The sequence below is a fragment of the Helicoverpa zea genome, chromosome 27 (assembly GCF_022581195.2).
Source record: "Helicoverpa zea isolate HzStark_Cry1AcR chromosome 27, ilHelZeax1.1, whole genome shotgun sequence".
Classification (NCBI taxonomy): domain Eukaryota; kingdom Metazoa; phylum Arthropoda; class Insecta; order Lepidoptera; family Noctuidae; genus Helicoverpa; species Helicoverpa zea.
The window spans coordinates 1889511-1908810 of NC_061478.1; the positions used below are offsets into that span (position 1 = coordinate 1889511).

The 19300-nt window shown below is 36.2% G+C and overlaps 1 protein-coding gene and 1 long non-coding RNA gene across 2 annotated transcripts; one reads left to right on the forward strand and one right to left on the reverse strand.

The window, feature by feature from the left end:
• Nucleotides 1-3922: 3922 nt before the first annotated feature.
• LOC124643482 (CTD small phosphatase-like protein 2-A) lies at nt 3923-16789 on the reverse strand. Its single transcript, XM_047182475.1, has 11 exons — nt 16237-16789; nt 13745-14857; nt 13393-13575; nt 12818-12889; nt 11570-11671; nt 10888-10980; nt 10336-10434; nt 9166-9314; nt 8688-8793; nt 7936-8043; nt 3923-5089 (listed from the first exon to the last, which is right to left on the reverse strand). Exons 2-11 carry the CDS (start codon nt 14831-14833, stop codon nt 5024-5026), a joined length of 2067 nt encoding a protein of 688 aa, XP_047038431.1. The 5' UTR covers nt 14834-14857; nt 16237-16789; the 3' UTR covers nt 3923-5023.
• A 1101-nt stretch (nt 16790-17890) lies between these two features.
• LOC124643331 lies at nt 17891-19300 on the forward strand. The gene is made up of 2 exons (XR_006985911.1): nt 17891-18225; nt 18850-19300. It is a non-coding gene; the product is annotated as an uncharacterized LOC124643331 (long non-coding RNA).

Here is a 19300-nt window from a genome sequence, read left to right on the forward strand (position 1 = left end):
AAGAGCTATATCGCTCTCTTTCTTTATATAAAAAAAGTTTTGTAATACATTTGAAAGTTGACATTTTAAATAACATTTATAATAGGCGTAAGTAGTTTATATTTGACGTGAATATTTATGTTATTATTATTATATTTTATTTGTTAAATATATTACATTGTATTTTTACTTGTGGATTTTAAATCTTAGGAAAATTTTCTGTGGTTCTGGTCAATATTGGTTTTGGAAGATATTATATTTTTAATTTATGCGTTGCCAAAGATAATTTTAAAATAAATAAAATATGTAGAGGGTGACATTGCAAACAATCCCAGTCTTACCAATAGGTATTTGGTTGCCCGGTTAACTGGGTGAGGAGATCAGATAGAGAGGCACTCCTTGTAAAAATAAGTTTCTTTGGGAAACTAGTTTGTGAAACTTAGAAAGTACATACAAACTTAGAAAAGTTGCATTGCCTGACCTGGAATCGAATTCACACACTCATACTTGAGAGGTTGGCTCCTCACCTACTAGGTACTTATTACTTACATTTTATATACCTTGGCATTTTTTTCTATGTCGTGCAAAATGGTGACAATATCGACCAAAACCACAAACATATGTATTAGTCTAGCTACTTCATAAAATACGTTAAAAAAATAAATCAAAATTCCATACAATAATACTTGTTTGCAAATATTTTTTTTAATTTCCAAAATTTTAAATGATACCTACATAGGCAATTTGGCTTTTCCAAAAGTGTCAGATCAAAATTATCAGACTTCATAAAACCGAATATTTGTAAATAAAATTAAAAAATAACACATTTTATTATTACATGCTTTCCGTCGATCTAGTCAAAATATGAAAAAAATAGGCCTCTAATTTTACCGTGCTCTCGCTGTGGCGGCATATTGGGCTGACATAGTGTAGTCTCACTATATGACATGTCATCGACACGAAAGAAGAAGAAGAAGCCATTTGAAGCATCACGTATTCGCAGTAGTGTGATTTCCACATTTTTTTACTATTGTGAAGTCAATAGTACCTTCGGACAAGCAGAGCTTCTCTACAATATCTGTACGAACAAACGCGTTAAGAGTCAAATAGCTAACTTCAGAATTGCAAACTTATTTGGGGAGAAGTTAATGTTACTAAAAAATTTTTTTTTTACATATTATACTTGTATTTTGCGAAAAATTCTTAAGGCCTTAGTATTTTTAGGACCGATTTTTCAATCATCAGTTTACTTCTATCCGAGGAATAAATATGGCGGTTTGACATATCTTCTATACAAAATCTGTCAAAACGTCAAACATATTCTTCAGATAGTTATATCGCGATTGAAAATTCGGCCTTAAATTGAAATATTTATATAGAATGGCTAGATCGACAGATTTTCATATAAATGTATGTTGGACATTAAAACATATCTTACATAAGACAAAAAAAACACGTTAAAAATAAATAATGATAATAATCGACTTCTGAATAACTATTTAGTATTTAGGAAGTACGTAAGTTTTATTTTAGTATATTGAATAATATGGATTGGTATATTTACTGCTATAGAGTGCAAACAAAAATATAATATCAAATTTCCAAAATAATATGACTTAAGCCGTGTTTTCTTTTTATTTTAAATATCCAAATATAATTTACATACATGTTTTAAGATCCAGTACCACCATTTAACTATAATGGTTGAAAATGGTTCGGTTATAGTTAAATGGTAGGTACATCTAAATTATGACAAAACAAAAACATTATATTTTATTGGACTCTTTTGAATACTAATAAATTAGAGTACCCGATACGGGACTCTATTCAAATAACTTTTTTTCAATGTAATATTAAAATAATTACTTAATAAAAAATAATAAAACATTATTTAAACTCTATAGCAGTCAAAATACATTTTTTTATCTACTGCAATGTAATAGACAATATCAGTTTTATTCTTACAATTAAAGTTGGTGATGACATGAAATTTATACAGCCTATAGATAATTTATTATATTGTTTATGTCTAAACTACTAAAACACATAATCGTAAAAAAATGGACGTACATTAATAATAATTATACAAAAAAAAAACTTAAATAATTACTGTAAAAACACTTATTTTTTTAGATTGTGCAGAATAAACGTGATTTGAATAAGAATTCTTCGCAAAATTCATCAAAATAGGTTCAGCATTTCCATCTCTGCTACATGGGACAGATTTCATGTCTCAATCACACTAAATGGCTGAACGAATTTGGATGAAATTCAGACTCCTAGGCCGAAATTTTCTCAAATTCTTGTGTAAACAAAATCTTGATGTTCGAAAACATATTATTCTACACAACCCCCAAAAAAAACACTCAAGAAAAAAAAATTACAAAAAAATATACTTCAACTGTTTAGAAAAAAAAATAGTAAAAATAAAAAACTAAAATTTAAAAAAAAAGTTTAGCACCTCACACGAGTTCGCTTATATATTTAAACAATATATAATTAATTAATTATATATAAAAACACTTATTTGCGTAAATTATATTATTATAAACAATTCTGTTATGTCGTATGTTCATATACACAAATTATTTTGAAGAAATCCTACATTTTTCAGTAGTTAGATAACTCTTTATATAAATCTAAAATAATATTATAAAAAGGAAGAATTTGTATTTTTCTTTGTAATGGATAAACTTAAAAACGACTGGACCGATTAAAAAAAAATCTCTTCCCGAGTAATATAGACAGTTTCACCTGCATCACATAGAAATAGCTATCAAAATCCGTTCAATAGTTTTTGCGTCAAAGAGTAAGAAACATACATCAGTTTATAATATTAGTATAGTGTGATTAAATAGTTATCTGACTATAGAAAAATCTGTCATTCCTAGGTACCACAGATAATATAAACATCAGTTTTTTTTTACTGTATACTATGAATTTTCCAGTTAAATTTTCAAAGTACACAGTTATTTTAAGAAAAAAAGGAGGTTTATATCGTCGATGAACTTGATCCTCAGTATTTTTAATTTCAAACATTTGTGTATATGAATATTTTTTTTTTATATTTATAATACGATCGTTATGTAGACATAGCTAAGTTGAAATATCTTTAAATCCAAAGAAATGTATGCAATTTTATATTTAGTAGAAAAAGTTGCTTATACAAATAGGGTTGAATGAAAAATGTTTTCATAAATGGACGATGGTTGATGTAGTAACTTTATTACTTATCAGCCTTTTTAAGAAAAAGCTGTTTAAGGAAATTCTTACTTATAATTATAAACGTTGCATAAGCATGTCCTAACCAACATTTAATCACTACTTAAGGCTTTAAGTAGTAAGGGCACGCCACCATCGTGGCGGTAAGTCCCCTCTTTGAGGAGTGGCTCGGGAGGAGTCACGGCGCCCTCACGTACCGCATGACGCAGGTCCTCACCGGACACGGTTGTTTCGGGAGGTACCTGCACCGCATCGGTCGTGAGGAGGCGCCCGGGTGTCACCATTGTGCGGACAGCCCCGAGGACACGGTGGACCACACAGTCCAGGTGTGCCCCGCATGGGAAGGGCACCGCCGGGTCCTCGTCGAGGCTTTGGGCGGTCATGCTGGAGAAGGAGGAGGCGGAACGCCAGAGAGTTCGCACCTCTCATCCCGGCCGCCGCGCTGGACCAGGTAGACCCCATGGGCGCCAGTGTCGCGTGATGACTCCCGGCCACCGTAGGCGTGGGTCTGCGGGCGGTGAGTTCGGGTGGCTCATCGTCCCTGTCTACTTAGACGACAGACCCGTGTCGACGGCGCGCGTTGTTCCACGCGCTCCTCAAAGAGATGTCAGCAACCCCAGCGGGGCCCAGCAGAGCCAAGGCCTGCCGGGGCTGCGGGTTGTTCGAAAGAGATACCGCGGCCCTGGTACATAAAAGGCCCATGACGGAACACGACGGTTTTTAGTCAGTAAGAGTCTGACACTCCCTCACCGCTGCTAACCCACAGCGGGAGGGGTCATTTGATGATTTTTAACGTCGGAAAAAAAAAGGCTTTAAGTAGTAATTAGTTAAAATGTTGCTTAGAAAGTGATTAGAGATCTTTATAAGTAAGGCTGTAAAAAATTGTCTACCTTAGTTAAGTGCCTACTCAAATGAAATATAATTAAATATACCAAAACTAGAAAAAAACTGCAAAAATCAACTTCATATAACAACCAGCCAATTTCAAGAATATCCGACGAATCTACAGATATACGGTCATTTTACACAATAACCATTAAGCTATGTCTACACAAGATATTCAGGGTGCATTGATAAACAATTTGAGAACACACAATTTTAAACAAAATCACAGATTTGTAACCCAATTCATATGCATTCGATTATTTCTTAATTTATCATCAAATGCTTAGAAATCATTATTTTTTCACAGCTGTTGTAATGAGAAGAATTTTAATTGTAATAGCAACCAAATTAGGTAAAAATCACTGAAAAATATAACCTTTTTAACATGTATTTTTAAGATTAAAAATGAAAAAAAAAAGGTACAAAATCAAAATATTTTTTCAATACAACAGCAGTCATTCATAAACTTAGAACTAAATTAAATTCTATTAGTATGCCGATTCCATTAAGTTTTTAATTAAAAATAATAAATTAATCTACACTTTAGAATATCTTCATCTAATTTTTAGAAATTATTTTCCCGAATTTATCGAAAATTTTGCATTTTTATTCATACATACATATTATATTATAATCTATTTATTTTACTGCACGGACATTTTGAAGAATATTTTCAAAAAAAGAGACCTTGTATGAAACTCATTTACTTGATACACAATATTCTTGTTTTTTGCATAAAAAAAAACATAATTTTTCACAAAAAAAAAGTCATTATCAACTTTACCCGGTCATTTCACAAAAACGACTGTAAAAAAATCCCAAAAAAATAATGGAAGGAATACCTTAACAATAATCCACTTTGGCTGGTTATTTCCAGCTTTGACCGGCTATTCTGCAAATTGTCCGCACAGCCGCAGTGTGTTCTGGGGTTTACATCTTAGTCCGGTGGCAGATAACTGAACAGTTTGTATTTGTCCCTTATGTAGGGACGTACGTCGTCTTTCTGGAAGGGACAAAAGAAAACAATATTAGACGGGTGTTTTAAAAATAAAAACATGTACAAGCTGTTGATTTGCATCCGTGCCATATTCAAGGACGATGACAATGATTCTCGACCCAAATCAACAATAAATTGGTACGTAATTTTTTTATACTTTTGTGGAGTGAATTCTGAGTAGAAGGGAACGTATGAATGAGCGGGAAGGAATGTATGAGCTATGAAGAGTGAAAGAGAGTGAATGAAGAATAGAGATTACAAGATGGAAGACGTAGACGCTAAGACACTAAGATTTAAAGATTTGTAAAAGAAGTCCAAGAGGAAATTAAACCAGTATTTAACTTTATTCGCATTATTTTTTTTGCCACTAAATCCCGCAAACTTGGGGGCTCCTCCGGGATCGGCAAAAAAATATAAAGTTTGCGAAGTGCAACGACGGAGATTGGCACGTGGCGAGGCGGCCGGCACGCGATCTCATTTCGAGGTTTTATACTGCTGAAGATGGAAGACGTAGACGCTAAGACGCTAAGATTATAAGATTTAAAGATTTGTAAAAGAAGTCCAAGAGGAAATTAAACCAGTATTTAACTTTATTCGCATTATTTTTTTGCCACTAAATCCCACACTTTTTTTTTCGGAATTCCTTCAATGTCATCTAGCCGTATTTAAACTTGGCTCGTATGTCACTGGCCTTAAAACCATGCTGCGCCCTCACACAAACGCAAACACAAAGCAAACGCAACGATCATTCAAAAACATTCATAAAATTGGATTACTTCTGAAATACTACGACATTACAATGACAAAAAAAGCAGTGCATATTAGCTATTTCCGGTCTACTGTAATTCCAATCGATTATTTACATATTTTATGTCCTCCTCCTGAAATATGGCACAAATGCAAATCAACACCTTGTATTTAAAATAACCACTCAAGCGTCCGAGGTGATAACAGTCACCAAAAAAATCTTGCCTTAAGCGTCCATGGTGACTACAGTATCCGAACGACATCGTTCGGTTTAAACGTGTACAGCGCTATAGCCAGGTGGTATTAATATAGTTGATTGATACTAGATGGCGCGTTATTAAATTTGTCATCCGTGAGTTGTGATTTTTTCTGTGCAATGGCAACATTAAATTTATAAAAAAATATATTGAAGTGACAATTCGTCGTTTTTGACAAGTGACTTTTTTGTGTGTGGAGCTCTTGACAAAAATGTGGTAAGTTTCTTGTTTTATACCTTATTTAGATTGTTATTTTATATCAAAATAAACGTGAAGAAATTTCCTTTACGAAATATGTATTATTACGACAATTTCAAAACGTTTACATAGTATAATTTAGGTGGAAAAGTTATACGATCACTACACGATCATCGTTTGATACTTTTCTATTGTTTACAGTGTATTCTAATTGGTTATTTTTGTTAAATAAATGCAAAATATACGAGAATCGTTCACTATTAGCACGTTAATGGCCATTTACAAACGAAATACATTGAGATGGGGTCTATAATGATTAAAATGTTAAGACGTTATTCATGATTTTAGTGTTGGTGAGCCGACTCCCCTTGGACTGATCTACTTACAACGTAAATAATGGTTTGTTCACACGGAGCGTTTTATGATCAATTTGGGAATGTTTTGCGGCTTTTGGCTTTGTTTATGTATCTACTTATAGGTGACGGCATGTTTATTTAGTTTTCGTTTTTCAATATCAAAGAATGAAAAATACCTAAAATTACAGTTTTACAGTGTATTTATTTTACTGTAATACCAATAACCGCTTTCTTTTTTTCTATTTAACATAATAAAAAATTATATGTAATAAAATTATATAAAAGTAAACATGTTTGCTCTATAAACATACCGAACAGTAATATGCGTGTTTCATTAAAACAACGTCGTCGTGTGAACACGCTATTAGCGGGCGGCCATCTTGTCACATTTTTACGTCGCCCGAGGCCCAGTGACCGCTTGAGAAACACTTAATTTTGTTTATTTTTTCATGACAGAAAACTAATTACTTATATTAAGATATTGGTATCATTTTAAAGAGTATATCCTGTACTAATATAATAAAAAAACATTGTTACCAGTAATCACTATATTTTTCTTATAAAACTCGGAATAAAAAAAAATTACGATATTTTTTTTGATATCCTCAACTTTATACTTTACTATCATCCTATAATATTAATTAAAGTAATTTATACTTTTAATCAAATTAAATTTGACGTTCTTTTAGCTTTCCGTGAGTATTTTTTATTCGAATCTAGCTATTGTAGTTTTTTAGTAGTAATCGTTTTTGTTGAGAGAGTCTCGCTTGGTCGTAAAAAAGCAATTGACATTTCATGCGCGGACAGGTGGGCCGAGAATCACTGCGCGGCTTGGACGCTTGAGTGGCTAAGGCTGAAAATCAGTACATAATATAGTACATCATTTTTTAATTTTATAGCAGTTTTCTGTACTACTGACAAAAAGAGTGATGGGAATTTTAAAAATTAAATAATATTATTGGTCAAATGTGTCTACTAGAGTCTATCTGTTTAAAAAGTGATAATTTTTAGCTTATACATATTTTATTGAGGTTTGCTAGACAGACATCATCTGTCATATTTGTCTGTTTTGAAAGTCAAGTTGATGGGTCTCGGCTGTCATTTGAACATCTTTGGCAGTCGTTACGGGTGGTCAGAAGCCAGAAAGTCTAACAACCAGTCTGGGCAAGCTGTGTAGGTTTGCCTTAAAAACTGTGTCGAAGAGGTCAGATAAGCAATCGCTCCATGTGGCACTGGTACTCAGCTGCACTTGCTTACAATATAGTTGGGAAAACGCTATTCAGATGATACTAACAGTAGCCAGATGCTCCAAGAAGGGTAGTAGTTTTAGAAGCTCATTATCACTTCGATCAACGAACCAGCTGTCTATCGGTATACCGTTCTCCAGTTGATAGCCGAATGCCTGCAAAAATTTAAAATAAAATAGTTTTGAAACATGTTTAATGTATGTCATGTCATTTAGGGTCAATCCCCACTGAAAGAGCAGCGGCCGGCAGCGGCCGTAAGAGCACGGACAATGTAAGAGCTCGCGCTCAATCACTTGCATTTACAGCCGCGGCCGGCCGCTGCTCTTTCAGTGGGGATTGACCCTAAAGATTATTTTTATTTATTAGTGAAAATTAACAAAATACATAAAAAGGATTTTGTAAACTCAAACAAGTAACAAACATGTTTAGTCTTTTTGGGGTAACAAAATTGGATTTAGTTTTGAGTTTAATATTAGTCCAAAACTTTTACTTATTTCTTTACGTCATTTGTTACTCTTTTACTGAATGGATTTTGATGCATCTTGGCAGTAGTAGAAGCTAGTTAAAATCTTCCTCTTCCTGCACTGCTCCCAATTTTATTTCGTGTCGGCGCAATTATGTCATCCTCTTTCATTTTCCCCTGTCACTCGTCATACTGACACTCACCCCCTTCTTATTCATGTCATCTTTCAGGCAATCCATTTATCTTTTCTTAGGTCTTCCTCTCCATTTATCTAAGTTTATATCTACTTAACACACTTGGGAAGCTAGTTAAAAAAATAATATTTTTAATACAAACCTGTGGACTATTATCAACGATGACAGTCTTGCGCAGATCGCGGCCGAGTATAGACAGGTCCTTCACATAGTTCCCGTTCACCAGGAGGCAGTGCTCGCGGAATAATCTATGGGAGAAACAAACATAATAGTGTTGATATTAATAATCGTACAAATGTTATACATATAGGCGAAAGTTTATAAGTGTGTGAATTATTTCTTTAGACATTTTGATAGAACTTAGCAGTCATATAGAGTCATCATCTTCCGAGCCTTTTTCCCAACTATGTTGGGGTCGGCTTCCAGTCTAACCGGATGCAGCTATCTGACCCCCTCAACCCAGTTACCCAAGCAACCCAATACCCCTTGGTTAGACTGGTGTTAGACTTACTGGCTTCTGACTACCCGTAACGACTGCCAAGAATGTTTAATGACAGCCGGGACCTATAGTTTAACGTGCCATCCAAAAACAGACTAAATACACATATTTCTTTATATACCTGTACTTGATCCACCTCCTGGCGGGGTCGAGCAGGTTGAGCAGCCTGTCCGCGTACACGCGCTTGGAGGCGGTGAACAGGATCACCTCGTACACGCGAGATACGCGCGACAGGAACTCCGCGAAGTGCGGCCGAGTGCGGACGAACACCTGGGGACCGAGAAAAATTTATTTTCAAACTAAATTTTTAAATAAAACTTCATATCAGTACGGTATCATCATCATCATCATCATCTCAGCCATAGGACGTCCACTGCTGAACATCATCATCATCTCAGCCATAGGACGTCCACTGCTGAACATCATCATCATCTCAGCCATAGGACGTCCACTGCTGAACATAGGCCTCCCCCTTATATCTCCACAGATACCTGTTGGAGGCGACCTGCATCCAGCGTCTTCCAGCGACCTTTATAAAGTCGTCTGTCCACCTTGTTGGTGGACGTCCTACGCTGCGCTTGCTAGTCCGTGGTCTCCACTCCAGCAATTTTCGACCCCATCTGCCATCTGCTCTGCGAGCAATATGGCCTGCCCATTGCCACTTCAACTTGCTAATCCGGTGGGCTATATCGGTGACTTTAGTTCGTGTACGGATCTCCTCATTTCGGATTCGATCACGTAGAGAAACCCCGAGCATATATAGCCCTCTCCATATCTCGTTGAGCGACTTTGAGCTTTGAGATGAGGCCGATAGTGAGAGACCACGTGTCGGTGCCGTAAGTCATCACTGGTAACACACATTGGTTGAAGACTTTCGTCTTGAGGCATTGAGGTATATCGGACGAAAAGACATTGCGTAGCTTCCCGAACGCTGCCCAGCCGAGTTGGATTCGGCGGTACCTAATTGGACTACTTGTCCTAGGTAGATATATGAGTCACTTCGAGTACCGAGCTTCCAACAGAGACTGGGGTGGGCTCAACATGGACATTTTACAGTACTATATACAATTAGTTAAATACTCGACCAAATGGAGTAGAAGAAAAAAACATCGAAAATTTTAATATACCTAAGCACCAAACGAAAGAGAAATAAAAATCAAACTATTTATACAACGAATTTCCGATAAAACGTCCCTTGCGTTATTTCATGGATATAATATCCAATATCACTTTACATTTGTACAAAAACACAATATTTAATGTTATATAAATACAAGTTTACAATACTTACAGTGTATCTGCAATCTTGGAACAGCACTGGGAAGTGGAAGCTCGCATCTGGGAGCTCCTGCAGCGAGCAGTGCACCAATGTCTCGTCTAGATCTAGCACCTAAACAAATTATATTGCAAATTAGCGTGGATGTTATGAATAATTTAAAAAAAGTAATATTTTTGTAGTAAGCACTGAATTCATGGACAACATAAACGTCTCTCTCTAAAAACAACAATTAACTTTGAAAGTTGAACGTGAAAATTCATAGTAAACAGTAAACTGACGTTTATGTTGTCGAAGAACTTGAAGTAATAAATTTTAACAATAATAACAATTGTCATCAAATAATTAAATTGTAATAAACAGCTGTGCTGGTGAAAAGTGTGTTCATAATTACTTCTTTCTAGCCATAACAGTAGGAAGTGGTGAAACGGATTACTGTTTGCTAAAATCAATTTGAATTAATTAAAAAATAGAAAAGGACAATCACTAGTTTTTATCTGTCTTCGGGTGGTAATTCATTCAAAACACGGGTGGAACCGCGGGTAGCAACGAGTAAATAATACTTACAAGACTGAAATCAGGGCTGGTCCTAGTTTTGAGCGGCAGCGCGGGGTAGCGAGCGCGCAAGGCCCCCGTCGCTACCGTCTCCAGTGGGGGTAGCTGGAACAATCATAATCATTCAAATTATACTGTCTCTAAAACACTGGTACTCAGCTGCAGCCGGTTAGACTGGAAGCCGACCCCAACATAGTTAGGGAAAAGGCTAGGCAGATAATTTTATATTGTTCTCATGATGGTGATTTTAGGCATGAAGAATAAAAAATACCAGCCAAGTGCGAGTGGGACTCGCGTATGAAAGTTTCCAACCTAATATCTATGTAAAAAACTTTTAGGAACACAACAATCTGCAGGCAGTCCTTGTCACAGTCCTTTTTTTTTGTAAAGAGCCCTTAAAAGTATCTCTTTACTTATTTAGCAGTTACTTATATTATTATCTATTGAAATTTTAATGTATAAATAGATTATTAGGGTCAATCCCCACTGAAAGAGCAGCGGCCGGCAGCGGCCGTAAATGCAAGTGATTGAGCGCGAGCTCTTACATTGTCCGTGCTCTTACGGCCGCTGCCGGCCGCTGCTCTTTCAGTGGGAATTGACCCTTACTCAAACTTTGCCTTAAGATATTTTTGTTTACTTTTATATACATTTTAAAGAAACGGTATATAAACTGTTTATGTATATATAATCTCACCTGCTTAATAAACAGATACGGATCGAAGGCGTCGACCCAGGAAGAGATTTGCTCGCAGTCCACGCGGTTACTGCACGAAGATATCACATCGCCTGCCTCCTCCTGTTACAATATTAATTATAATTAACACTACCAATATTAATTAACTATACTTTGCCATTTTTTATAATCATCGGCAAGGATATTGAGCCCTGACCTTCACCTGCGCAGAAGTGATTTATTTATTGCCATAAGTGTACAGTGCCCAAAGCGATCCCCACTCTTCCGCCGAGAGCTCAATATCCGTGCCGGTAACTATAATTGTTTAGACTTTTTTGAAGTCGCTTAAGAAAAATGTAATTACAAATTGAAAAAGTATTTTTATACCTCGACGCAAAAAAAGTTCACCGCTTTATGTGTGTGTTTATGTGAGTTGTATAATTCTAATGCAGTCGTGTCAACTGCATTCAAACTGCCCTTGAACTGCAAATTGCAGTTGAAATGCAGTCCGTCTGTCTAGAGCCTAAGTGGCGTAGCTCTTAAACGTATGAACCGATTTGGATGCTGTTTTTTTACATGTTTCATCAAAATCAGCTCGGCCATAAATTTTAACGTTAATTCTTTGCGACGGTGATTTTTATTGACTATTCTAATATAATTGTCGTTTATTTATTTTACAATTAACATAGCACCGACCTCGACCGAGATGTTAGGCTGGCGTTTATTCAAATCAAGGTTTTGTTACAGAGAATATTTAAATTTTAACTAAGACATAAATCTATTAACTTAAAATAAACTGTTAAGCATTCATGGGACAAATCTCATCAAATAGAAAAGTTAGTGAGCAAGTTTCTTACTTCTCCTCGCAAATTCTATTTAAAATACGTTTTTTAACAAAATAGTTCACACATTACAATAATTTGTAGGAAAGTTTTTATCCGAGTGCATGAAGTTGGACGTGGGTGAAGCCGCGACGAACAGCTAGTAGGGTCAAATCTAAACTATTATTACAAATCTGAAGAGTTTCCATGTTTTAATTCTAATATCAGGAACTACTGAACCGATGCCGATAACTTCTCCCGATAAACGAGCAATATACGATATGTGCAATATACGAGCAATACATAATATGTATTGCTCGTATATTGCTCGTTTATCGGGAGAAGTTATCGGCTACATTTTATCCGTAGCCTATTTATCGAGGAAGATTACTTTTTATCCGGGGAGTAGTAGGACCACTGGCAGAAGCTGGTCACTAGTGTTACTAACCTCTATGTCTGTGGGCGACTGCTCGTCGTGGCACGCAAGCGCGGCTTCATCGGCTGTCATGTCGGTGCCGTTCTGCGAACAAACAAATAATCATTATTTTATTTTAAAACAATTGAAAGAAAATAGGCCCTCAAGAACAAATTGGAAGAATAATTTGGCATTCTTTAATACCTGTCTTCCTACCCAGAAAAAAAAAAACATTTTTGGTCCTAAATTAGTCCAGTTATTATTATTACACAAAGTAGTATTAAAGTCGTGGTGGCCTAGTGTGTAAAGGACCAACCTCTCGACTATGAAGGTATGGGTTGGATTCCGGGTCGGGCAGTACCAATGCAACTGTTCTAAGTTTGTATATACTTTTTAAGCATATCTTGGACACCAATGACTGATAAAAAGATGAAGGAAAACATCTCAAGGGACTATAAAGTCTGAAATCGCCAACCCGCATTGAGCAAGCGTGGTGATTAATGCTCAATCCTTCCCCGTGTGAGAGGAGGCCGCAGCCCAGCAGTGGGATGGTAAAAAGGCTGTAACAGCATTACACAAGGTCAGGAGTTAGATATTGTATGGCTTACCCATCCAGCGGCCTCGGCAGCCAAGCTCTGGCTGATCTCAGCCAGGAAGCCGGAGCTAGGGCTGCGAGCTGACAAGGCTTCCAGACTCTCTATGGCAGTCCCCTGGGTGTCGCAGGTAGATGAGATCTCGCATTCCGAGTCACGGACGTAGCCGTCCTGTTCGAGCATCGTTACGAAGTCGGGCTGGTGGAAAGAAAGGAAGAATATAGTTTTTTGTTAAGTTTGCCAGATAAAAACTTAAAAAAGGTGATAAAAAACTTAACGTTCAAATTGAGACATTCTTCATTTGGGAAGTTGGTTAAAACTGTTTAAAGTGGTAAGACATATAAGACAAAATATAAGGCTATCTCACCTGAACATATTTTTCCCCGTTAGTCAAGAAATCAGTACAATTATCGAGATCATCAGTAGTGGACGTCGGCTGGTACATTTCCAGGTCATTGCTAGACTTCCTGCGTTTCATCACTCTCTTCTCCACCGAGTTGGTCCTCGAAGTCTTCTCCGCTGGCTTATCCGTTGTCATCACCCTGGCTGCCTTATCAGCTAGGAAGTTAATATCTTCTTCAGTAGATGGCATATCCTCGTTGATCAGCCTAGCACATTCTGCTATAGCCATGAAGTCATTCAGACAGTCATTTGGAAGACAAAGTTCTGACGATTCAACGTGACCATCCGAGTCAGATTCCTCAGACTTCTGAGTGGGAAAGTCTACAAAAGTTGTAGTGTGCGCTTCGTACATGGTCACATCATTGTCTTCAGGGTAACAATTAGTTTCAGGCACCACGGGAGCTTTCTTAGTCCTCTTTTTAGGACTCTCATTAGTAGAACTGACTGAAGACTTTGTTACTTTGGGAGTTATGATCCCAATTTGACGTACCTTACGTATTGGCGAGCTGTTCAATGAGGCAGACTTGTCCGTCTTATCCATACGCCTCGTCTTCCGAGGAGAACTGATAGCCGAAGATATCACTTCGGTCTTCTTAAGCTCTCTGTTTAAAGAACTGTGTCTGAGCTGCACACTCTTCGTTGTACGGACTTCCTTGGTCTTAGAAGTCGTAGTAATCTTATCATTCTGAGGCTTAACCTTCACAGCGGTTGACGAAGATACCGGGTCTTTAGTAGAGCTCCGTACAACCGTCTGAAAGATTGGTTTCTTTGTGCGACCATCATCTTTGTGCTTAGCCTTCTTGTGCATAGTCTCCAACGGTTTCTCCATACTTAATTTGGTTCTTACAGGACGAGTTTTCAAATTCTTCTGGGATCGAGTGATGCAGAATTGTGGTGTGTCAGACACCACATTTTTCACTTCTCGCTTGAGAATGCTCTGCCAAGCGTTGGGTGGCTTGGTGAGAGGCTTAACCGACTTCTTCTTGAGTTTCGTTACCTTTGTACTCCTTTTACTTGAGAGCGGCCGCTCCCTCTTCCTACTTCTTAACCGCATCGCAAGATTAGAGGACAACTTAACCTGAAAGGTAATAGAGTGGTGAAGAATTTTGATAAGAATGGAGTTGAAGAAGAACATCTGAATATTGTTAAAACTATCATAGAGAAAGGAAGATAATAATAATCAGCCTAATAATTGATGTGTTACAGGTCTCATATCAGGAAGATTGATTACAATGTAGTCTCATACAAAATATCTGACTCGGCAAACCATATAGAGAGCCCTTAGTCTGGAGATTTAAAAAAAAGTATGTTTTGATTGAAATAAAGTTAGCTAAATAAGTTAGCTAGGTCCCAACCTTCAACTAGCAGAGTTGTCATATTGCAAAAAATCTCTTATGAAGCCAATCCTATCATATTTTGGGAAATCCTTACATAATAATCCATGTTTTAAACAAACTTGAGGTATCACCTGCTGACTGCACATGGACAGTGACTGCATGAGTACTTACATAAAAGGGCTTTGGAACTAAGCAGAGGCACCACATATGTATAGTCGTTGTTAGGAATCAATTGTTTTCATGCAGTCACTGTTTGTATGGTTGACAGTTGCAGTTGGCAGCCAGCATTTAAAACATACTTCTTTTACGACGTCAAAAATCATCAAATGGCCCCTCCCGCTGTGGGTTAGCAGCGGTGAGGGAGTGTCAGACTCTTACTGACTAAAAACCATTGTGTTCCATTGTAGGCCTCTATGTACAAGGGCCGCAGTAACTCTTTCGAACAATCCCGCAGCCTATTAAAAACATACCTTTAGTATGTATTGAGATTGTTTTATTTTTAAATTGAGTCTAGTTTTTTATTTCAGCCAGTTCAAGGTTTAATGCAAATTAAAAATTTTAATGCATAATCTATGGGCAACCTTTGTTTTGAAGTTCTACAATAAATTATTATAATCTCAATTGTAGCCTTGCCAATTGTTTTTATATAATTATGGGTAAGTTATGGCTGAATATTATGGTCCTAATTATACCTGGGGTTCAAGAATATATTTGAAATAATTTTCATTTGTTTATGAACAAATCAATATTATTTGGTTTGGTTTAAATTCTGGCCCTAAGATGACCCACTGATCTTGTGGAAGTATTTACCGCCCCTAAGACGACCCACTGACCATTTATATTAAATCCCCAATAGATAGGTTCTGATAGGACACAAAAATGAAAACTTCAGATGAGACCAAAATCATCAAAATAGTGTCAATAAATAAAACATGTCAACAATTTATTTGTTTACATTTTTCTGTCACTTTACGTGTCAACATTTTTATCCATTACCAAATTAACATTTTTTAATTATTTTTCATTTGTATATAGCTGTTTATTGTGAACAAATTGGCAAAATCATTCGAGGACTAAATACTAGCATAAAAATTACCTCATTCAGGAAATTTATACTTACATGAACTTAATGTTTAGAAAGTACCATTTATTCCATTTGCTGTACGTAATGCATAATCGGAAAATCAATTAAAACACCACTTTGATCTGATACACATAACGCGTTCCCAGATATTCTTTGTTTTAGTTAATATATTTTTTATTTCCGTACTCAAATAAAATCGGCGCGGACCACTTCGCGCCTTTTTACAAATCCACTTTTCACCACATAACACTATCAGTATTCAGTCAATACACAATTAAAACACTTCATGATGAATACAGGAGCTATTTAAAATAGATTAAGAACACAAATTAATAATATAAGGTGAACATTTCTAACGCGAAAGTAAAAAAGCGGCACTGGTACATTATCGATTTTTTAGGTGCTCGACGCATGCGATTCTCACTGATGCGTTGGATTTTATTCATCCGAATTACCAGCGAAATAGTTCGATAGCGGAAATATATTGAATAATAGCTCGTAATGAGTAATTACATGATAACTTTTGCTGAAGAACACAAAAGCCAAACAAATGTCAAAATGGCGGCTTTCTTTTTTTAACTACGACGTTTTTCTGCAGATGGCGCCTTAGCTGGGCGCATGCGTTTTGCGACTGCTACTGCTCGAAAAGTCGATACTGGGGGGTTGAATCCGATGCATTTCGTGGAATCGCGGGGTGGCACTTGGGTGGAACCCGGCAGTGGGTGGTTTATGTAATATATTTCATTTGCTTTATTAGTTTAGCTGTTACCTTCACCTTTATCTTAGCCGTAATACACAATCCAAGCAACTATTACTTATAGCTTTTTAGTATCCGTCCCGAAAATTCGCATAAATCCGTGTTTCTTTATACTGGCTCAGATAAAGCTATTAGATCATTGAGATAAGCGAAGTTAACCACAATCGTATTAGATAAGTCAAAAAATACCTGCCCAGAATGTCGTGATATAAGCTCCTTTTCTATGTTCATGAAAAACTACTGAACTGATTTTGATGAAATTTTGCAGTAATATAGTTTTTACATCAGAATAAGATCCGGATTTGGGAACAAATTCCCTCAGAACGCTGGTGAAAACCGGGAGCAAAGCTATTATTTATTATACAAAAAATATTTTTAGTTCAAGACTTTGTTGCCTAATGTTCATCGGTTTTACTAGCCTCCACGTCACGAGAGGTAAGTTCCCAATACGCGGAGCCTATCTCCATCTCGAAGGTACATAGGTATCTATCTCTGCACGAAATATCCAAATCGGTTCAGCTGGTTTTTCGTGAAAGCGTAATAAATAATCACAATCACTTCTCATTTACATTACACATTGGAAATACTGCGTGAAATGAAATGTTACCTTCGAGTGTTGTCAGGTATACTTTACTTAATCACAACTATTTTAGTCCAATTTTTATTATTTGTTACTAACGTGTTTTTCAAAATGATCTTATTCTAGGGAAATATTAAAACTAAGTATCAAAATATTCATCCGCATCGCTGTCAGCTGGGATCGTGCCCAAAAGGCTGGCTGCATTGCCACGCTGGATGGCAATGCATATCCTTTGACCGAAGTATAGGCCAGAAGGTAAGTCAGGTATACCCAGTTTTCGACAGTTATTGGGAAAAAACAAATATTATTAAAAAATCACGTCCAGCTATTAGCGGCAGTTGCATCCAAAGCCATTATTTTATTGTTTATTTAATTTGATTGTTTACTAACAAATTTTTAATCGGTAGAAAACACAAGCAACACACAAATAACTGGGCAAAAAAAATAATTTACGATAGGGAAGAAATAGGTAAAATTGAAATCACCATATAGCAACACAAAACCAACCGCCAAATTAAAAAGTTTTGACATTTTCAATTTTCAGTTAATTTGTTTTGTTTTTATTTGTTGTTCTATTGTTATCACTACAAATAAATAAAGTTTTAAATATCAACTAATAGCTACATAAAAATAAACAAGTGAAATAGTAATCATGTCTAGCGTATCTGTGACTTCGTCGAAGCGTGAGGTAAAATAAATTCGTTTCTTTCTTTAGTTGAATATTTTATGTTGCACCAAAGTGTATTTGGTAGGCTCATTTTATATGTATATTGTACCTAGTTTAGAATTCTATCTAATCGCCTGATTTGTTATTCATGAATAGCACTGTTTATAAGTCATCTCTAATAATAAAATAAAAAAGGAACAGAGCTACTCGACTTCTGTAATTCTTTCCCTTTTCGGAAGCTATATCCCCGAGTGACAGGCTATATTTTATCTGGGTACGGGCAGTAGTTCCCACGGGACGCTGATGAAACCGCAGAAAAACAGCTATAATTAATATTAGAATTATAGTGTTAAAGAATTTATCCAAATGACAACCTCGATGGCGCAATGGTCACTACCATGCCGGACTGCCGAACTGAGGTTCCGGGTTCGATTCCCTATTCAGTTGATATTTGTGTGATGAGCATATTTGTTGGCCGTGGTCTGGGTGTTGCAATATGTATATATGTAACTAAATGTAGTTTATCAGTTGTGTTAGCACCCATAACACAAGTTAATTAATAACTTACCATGGGGCTAGCCGACCGTGTGTGAAAAGGTGTCCCAACATTATTTATTTATATAAATAATATTTTGTTCCTTTCAGAAAGTAACAGCAGAATTAACTCAAGAGATAGAGTCAGTGAGAGCTATGAACAGTAGTTTGAGAGCTTATTTAGAACATCTGTTGATGTTCAAGAAAAATCTACTTGCTATGAATAAAAACTGCACACAATTGCATGATGTTAATAAACAGTGGATCGATGTATTGAGTAGTATGAAATGATGTTAGTTTAATGTTCAATTTGGCTTAATAAATAAGTGTAATTTTTATGTCTTTGAATATTATTTCAAATGGTAGGACTACATATTTATTGTTTATTGTCTGACTGCTGGGCTGCAGCCTGCTTTAACACAGAAGGATTGAGCATTAATCACCACGCTTGTTCAATGCGGGTTGGTGATTACTATTTCACTCGGCTTGATATTATTTAACTATCAATCAAGTTGTTATAAATGTAGTATCAGATGTAATATGGTTAAATAAAAACAAAACA

Excerpts from the sequence above, each read along its gene's own strand:
- LOC124643482 (XM_047182475.1), bottom strand. The coding sequence starts at position 14,833 with ATGCGGTTAAGAAGTAGGAAGAGGGAGCGGCCGCTCTCAAGTAAAAGG. Across the intron at positions 11,672-12,817 it reads AGTCGCCCACAGACATAGAG|GAGGAGGCAGGCGATGTGAT; the intron begins GTTAGTAACACT and ends ATATTGTAACAG. Across the intron at positions 10,435-10,887 it reads CCAGCCCTGATTTCAGTCTT|GTGCTAGATCTAGACGAGAC; the intron begins GTAAGTATTATT and ends TAATTTGTTTAG.